The sequence below is a fragment of the Phoenix dactylifera genome, chromosome 4 (genome assembly GCF_009389715.1).
Source record: "Phoenix dactylifera cultivar Barhee BC4 chromosome 4, palm_55x_up_171113_PBpolish2nd_filt_p, whole genome shotgun sequence".
NCBI lineage: Eukaryota > Viridiplantae > Streptophyta > Magnoliopsida > Arecales > Arecaceae > Phoenix > Phoenix dactylifera.
Genome location: NC_052395.1, coordinates 24,391,366 through 24,397,613, shown reverse-complemented (window position 1 = coordinate 24,397,613; position 6,248 = coordinate 24,391,366). Strand labels below are relative to the sequence as shown.

Genomic DNA, 6,248 nt, shown 5'->3' with positions numbered 1-6,248 from the left:
TTATGGCATTTATGCATGGCTTGGCAGTATCTGCAGGACACCTATAGTCGATGGGGTTGAACATCGGCCTTTGTGCACATAGTAGCCTTCTGGGTGGGCGGAGCCCAGTCCCTTCCTAGGGGGGACACGGCCCTAGGCGTAGGATCGGCCGGTCCTACGACTTATATTCTGCTTGCCGCCGGGCATAGTAAGACCCCGCGAGGTGCAGTATGGCTTTCCGCGGATGTAGAATTCCCGCGAGGTGCCGTTTAGTATGTAGATGTGAGATGGATTTCTGTTCTGGATACTGGCCGGCATTTACATGATTAGTGTGGTGTCTTATCCTGCATATGCATGTGACAGTAGGGAGTTGTTGCTGGTTCGCCTGGGGCGTAAAACCCACCTTCCGACGGCTGTCTAGCATTTACATTATCGATATGGTGTCTTATCCTGCATATGCATGTGACAGTAGGGAGTTGTTGCTGGTTCGCCTGGGGCGTAAAACCCACCTCCCGACAGCTGTCTAGTGATGATTTCAGCATATTGACACCTGATTTGTATGTTCCAGCATTATGATCTGTTGAGCATATTCATGAGTAGCATATATGTTGACTTGATTATTCCATATATGCTTCAGATGAGTTGATATTGTTTGTGGTGATATTGATGACTTACTCCATATTCTCTATGTTGAGATCATGTTCATCTTGTTATTGATCTTGAGATTTCACCTCGAGCCATGATTATATCTGGTCTCATGTGCATAGTACTCTCTACTCCACTCACTGAGTATTTATATACTCACTCTCCAGTTTGGTGTTTTTGATTGCAGGGCAGGTATTGTATAGAGAAGAGCAGAGGAGAGGAGACACGGGATGGGGGTTAATTTCAAGGACAACTTTAAGCTGCAGAAAGGCTATGTTTGGTTCAAAAATAAGTTTACACAGGATAGGAATAAGACAAGGAGAAGGTGAACAAGAAGAAGAAGAAGAAGAAAGGAGGAGTGCTACAGGAACTAAAAAAATCTTCATAGGCGCCAAGAACTGCACTGATATCAGGAGAACCGGAGAACTGAGCGGGTTAAGAAATGGGACAGCTGTCGGTAGCGCTGTGACTCCTTATATGTCTTGCAGTATAGTCTTGCTTTGCCATTTCCAATAGACTTGCTAAGAGAGAACCAAAAAAATATTTGTCTTGCCCATTGGGAAGAATTTACCAAAGCTTCACAAAAAAATTTCAATAATTAGAATTAAGAAAAATGAAAGAAGAATTATATGTGCATGCATCTCTTTTCATGCAACGATAACCACTGAAGAGGCAACCATCCAAGTTCTTCCAGAATCCTCATAATAAAAATCAACAAAAGTCTTTGAAGGCACCTTATTTTCCACATATAATAATAGTACTAGGCATGTCCAATGAACATGGATTAGGGAAAAAGCTGTGAAATAGGATTTTGAGGCTCTGACAAGTCCTGCATCTAACAGACCCCATCCATGCATCTGAAAGATCCAAACAACCCTAGCAGACCGTAAAAGTTCCTCCAACATTGTTAGAAAAGACAAAGGAGAGGAGATTGAGTTAAAGTATAGAAGTGTTCTTATGTGGAGCTGAATAAGAGAAAAGGCTCATTTTTCCTGCCTACCAGCAATCTTGTCCGGTCTCCAATATGCTGCAGTAGTAGCCTGCAGAACAACTGACCTTCCGAATTACAAATAATACAATGTTTACATTTTATTTCCACTCTTTCCCAACTAATCTGTAAATTATATAGCAAAAATACAAGTATAAGTATAAATCCTCAATTTCAAAAGGATATAAAATATATTTTTGCTTGAAATGAATATAAAAATGTATGGTGAGTAACTGCTTTCATGAATAAGTCCCCTAGACAAGCAATACTAAGATATTTAAGAGCAAAGAATAGTTGTAATGGACAGAGTTCATATCAAATTCGAAGATGTTGTATAGAAATTCTTCGAGAAGCACTTGTACACCACTTGATAGCAATATGAAACATGATCCAGGTACCTGAAGCATAAAAACGTAAAGCATAACGGATTACTGCCACCTCATTAGAGATAAGTAGGAAGACTAAGAAAAGGAAAGGCAGATAAATCAGCAGAATAAATAGTTGAATGGTTCTATTGGATATTAATGAGATTGACAACATTATCAAGGAAAAGTTAGAGTGGATAACCTTATTTAATACTGTCTCCAGCAAAATTTATAAGCTGTGAAACTCTTGCATAAAAGAGGCTCTAAAAATGAAGCAACTTAAAGTTGTCATTAATCCCGGTCAACTCCTCGGCTAGCAACGTTAGAAGAGCAACGCCAGGGAAACCAGCTTACGGAACCAGATTGGTGCAGCAACATAGAATTTGGTCTGGAGGATAGCATTGGAGATTTTTCAAGTTGTCTCGTATGTTATCATTGTTCATATAAACAAGAGAATAGACAGCAAGGGAGGAAAAAGGAATCTATGCAATACCAAAGCCTTTGCTACTGAAGTAAAAAAGAAGCCGAAAAATGAGTAACGAAAATTGAGAATATGCGGCTGGAAGGGAGTAGATTCAAAACCCTTAAATATGTAATAAACCCTAATCCACAGCGTACAATCCCTAATCTTGAACAACCAAAATAGAAGATTTCGGAATTTGGGTTCTCCAAACCCTAGCGACTATCAATGCAAGATCCCCACCCCAATCTTTCAACGGTCTCCAAATTGTATGAATTCTTGGGGAGCCAAAGAAAAAAATTATCCGAAGAAATTAATTACGGTGAAGAAATTAAAGAACTCCTGAAAAAAACGAAATCTTTGAAGGGAGAAAAAGAAATTGCAAAGCGAAAGGAGGAAGAGGCTCAGATTTACCACTTAATCTCGTATTGTGTTGTTAGTCACCAAGTCTCCGCATCTAAATTGCCCGTAGAACAGCAGCAGACCATCCAAGATTGCCTTGCCGTTAGAAATAGTCGTCTTCTACTTCACAATGCAGCAAAACGTTCGTCAAGAAATCATTACAGCCTCTTCAGATAAAGCTTAAACCGCTGCCACTTTCCCAATTCGGGGAACAAAAAATGAAGAAGAAAATCAAGAAACAAAGAGAAAGAAAAGCTAAGAAGAAGAAGAGAGAGAGAAAAAGACGCTCTCTCAGATTCTTGAATGGATGAGACCAAAGCCGAAACATCCCCCTTCCTTTCTCCTCCTGCGACCTCTCCATCCAACAATGGCTGCATACTGGTTGCCTACGGTACAGACGGCCTTCCAAAGTTGCCTCGCCCATCGTTCAAGAAGAGAAGACAAGCAGAGGAGAGGAGAGACGATATGGGGTTTGATTTCAAGAACAAGATGGCATGAGATAGGAATAAGAAAAGGAGAATGTGAAAAAGAAGAAGAAGCGAGGAACGGTGCTACGGTAACAAAAGAAAACTCCATAGATGCCAAGAACCATCCTGGTACCAGGAGAAGCCGGAGGGAGAACCGAGCGAGTGGGATATTGGGAAGCGCTGCGGCTCCTTATATAGCTATGGGTCATGTAGCCGTTACAAATACCCCGTAGCTTACGTCTTATGCGACCTCTCATTCTCGAGCGTCTAGCGAGATCTTTTTCATGTAAGTCGGCATTGCTTGCCGATATTATGTACGCACGTTAAGCCTCTTTTTTTTTTGGTACAACATCTAGTATGAGTACTACTAGCAGAGTCAAGGAGCACCGACCTTTATATAAGCACTCCTATTTTTGATATCTACACTAAAAACTTTGCCTTCTAAGATACACCAAAGGAGTGCGACAACCAAAAATAGAATCATGTTTATCATATCACCCGAAAATTATAGAATCATGTATATAGGACTTGATCTAGTCTCGGCATGCCAAGTAAAGGATGCTTGTATAAAATATATATATATGATATAGCAACCTTAAACATAGTACGTCAACAAATATTAGTATTAGAATACCAATATCTAGTTTGAACTAGTCTTGACATGCCAAGTGTTGAGATAAGCTATAATACAATAGAAGTAATCTTATATATAAACCCTTGAATAGATGTTAGTAATAAAGATGAGAAAATTTTTGTTCCACACATGTTCAAAATAAACTAGTCTTGACACACCTAGTGCTGGGACTAATTCAAACATGATAGAAGCAAAAATATCACAGATCTTTGAGAATGTAAGTATTAGATGTGGATGTAGGACCCTAGCTGCAGCATTATAATGAAGAATGCAAACATTAAGTCCTAAGTAGCCATTGAAATTGGATTTCCAGGACCTCCAACTATTGATGTATTGACACAAATAGGCCGACATAGCATTTGTTGACAATGGCTTAGATTACTGAATTTCCATGGCCAGCTTGCTGAATTTCATCTTATTCTCAAAATCCTAGGAGTGAAGAAGAAAGTGAATTCAGCAAGAAAAGTAATGCATCTGTCTGTAAAGATGTCAGGATATGAGACTTTGTATCTATCGATCTATTTTAGTTCAGCAACATGACTTTAAACACAACATCCAAATCTCACATGGACTCAAACGATGACTCTTGGAGTTTCCCTCTCCAGAACAATAGCTGCAACATTGAGAACTTGACTGCTAGTATGGTGCAGCCATAAGTCTAAAGCTTCAGATCTTCTGAGACACACGAGCTCTTACAAAATTGATTCAAGAACTAACGAACTCGACAATACTAATTAATCAGAATCTCCACCTTGCTTGGTGCTTTCTTGACTTGCTTCTCCATTGTCTTCATCTGCTGGTGAGCCTCCATTGTCAGGCTTTGCGGGGCCTGGTCCTGCCGATACCTTCACCATCGATGGATGCAAGAGCCTTTCACTGAGTTCGAACCCCTTACGAAATTCTTGAATTATAATGCCTTCTTCAAACTCCATTGATTCCTCATGCATTCAAGAAGCTTTTACAAAAAAAATGAAAGTAACGTAAGAGTAACAACATAAGTGAATGAGAAATGTAGAGATTGCGTATATAGATGTGTGTGTATTTCAAATTTTACACAAAAATAAGAAGGAAAGAGAAAAAATCTTTTGCAGACAATTCTTTTCCTGTCACTGTAAAAAGAAAAGTTACATATATTTGTTAGATCCGGAGCACAAGTACGATTATCTGTTTGCACCATTCTGCTTCAATTAGGTTATTTGGCATGGAACCTGTGCCTCCAAGATAAATGCAGCTCCTTCAATTCAATGGCTGCGTCCATAGCGAGCTTAGACTGCATAATTGAATGGTTATGCCAAATGTTGCATCAAACATCAATTTGGCAATGACAATCGCAGCGCTGCTGTCTTGTTGAGAGTCAGTCAAATGTTCATAAACCTCAAGTTTTCATATTTTTAACAATAATTCTTGCACCTTATGCATGTAATTAGAGGCTTGCTGGTTAAAATTGAGAACAGCTTGAATACCACGCAGGTTTATTCATGGATTAGGCAGGAATGAAACTTCTAAAGCTTCATAGCAGGCAGCACATATAAAGGGGGCATAACTCGACATTATAAACAAAGACGACTTACCAAAGGATCAAATGGATTGCCGACACTTTCCACCCCTTCAACACCCAATGAGCTCAAAATCTCCAAAAACTGTTTGTAGGTGCTCTGATAACTGTTGTGTACTTTTTTTCTTCTCCCTGTCTCCACCTTTATCTGAGTTTTATCTCTTTCAAAATTGTCTAGAACAGGCAATAAGCTTTCTATAACTTGTCCTTGCGCTTTTGTCATCAAAGAAAGCCCTTCTTTCTCCGTTCTTTTCCTGAAGTTGTCAAAGTCCACAATGATCCTAAGAATGTGGTCTTCTTCGGACAAAGTAGCATCTTTGGTTGCAAGGGAGGAAGCCATTGATCTTGAACTTCTGAGGCGGGTATAATCATTAAGATCTGGTGGAATCTTATATACTTGGACCCGGAAGACGGCCTTAGACTGGCTGGATTCCATGATGGACGTAAAGAGAATGCCACTTACGGCAATTGTCTTTGGCTCTCTCAGGAGGGAAGTCTGTAATTCTTCTCATAGTTCATGACCCGGGAGAAATCTAAGCTCTGCTAACAGTTTCCAGCTTCTCCATAGATGCAGTCAGAGGTGTCTTTTTTCAAAGACCTAATTTTTATTAAGGCTACAAGCACGATTTGCAGGAGCAGTAGGTGTTTGGTTGCTTTTTTTTTATTAAGCCCCTCTGACTCCTACTGATTGCTTGGGCCACGATTTAACCTCTCGTTGAAGCTGAAACTCTAGGCTACAAGCACAATTTGCAG

At 39.8% G+C, this 6,248-nt stretch overlaps 1 protein-coding gene and 1 long non-coding RNA gene across 2 annotated transcripts; both read right to left on the bottom strand.

Annotated features, from left to right (window-relative positions):
* Nucleotides 1–848: 848 nt before the first annotated feature.
* On the bottom strand, nt 849–3,452 carry LOC113463370. Its single transcript, XR_003387499.2, has 3 exons — nt 2,852–3,452; nt 2,180–2,365; nt 849–2,010 (listed from the first exon to the last, which is right to left on the bottom strand). It is a non-coding gene; the product is annotated as an uncharacterized LOC113463370 (long non-coding RNA).
* A 1,222-nt stretch (nt 3,453–4,674) lies between these two features.
* Nucleotides 4,675–5,931, bottom strand: LOC120110676 (protein GrpE-like). The gene is made up of 2 exons (XM_039126261.1): nt 5,512–5,931; nt 4,675–4,878 (listed from the first exon to the last, which is right to left on the bottom strand). The coding sequence occupies exons 1-2, from the start codon at nt 5,929–5,931 to the stop codon at nt 4,675–4,677; spliced, it is 624 nt and encodes a 207-aa protein (XP_038982189.1).
* Between the last annotated feature and the right edge of the window lie 317 nt (nt 5,932–6,248).

Bases quoted from the DNA above. Each gene is read 5' to 3' on its own strand.
- LOC120110676 (XM_039126261.1), bottom strand. From the start codon at position 5,931: ATGGAATCCAGCCAGTCTAAGGCCGTCTTCCGGGTCCAAGTATATAAG. The intron at 4,879-5,511 runs GTAAGTCGTCTT...TGAATGCATGAG, and splicing joins GCAATCCATTTGATCCTTTG to GAATCAATGGAGTTTGAAGA.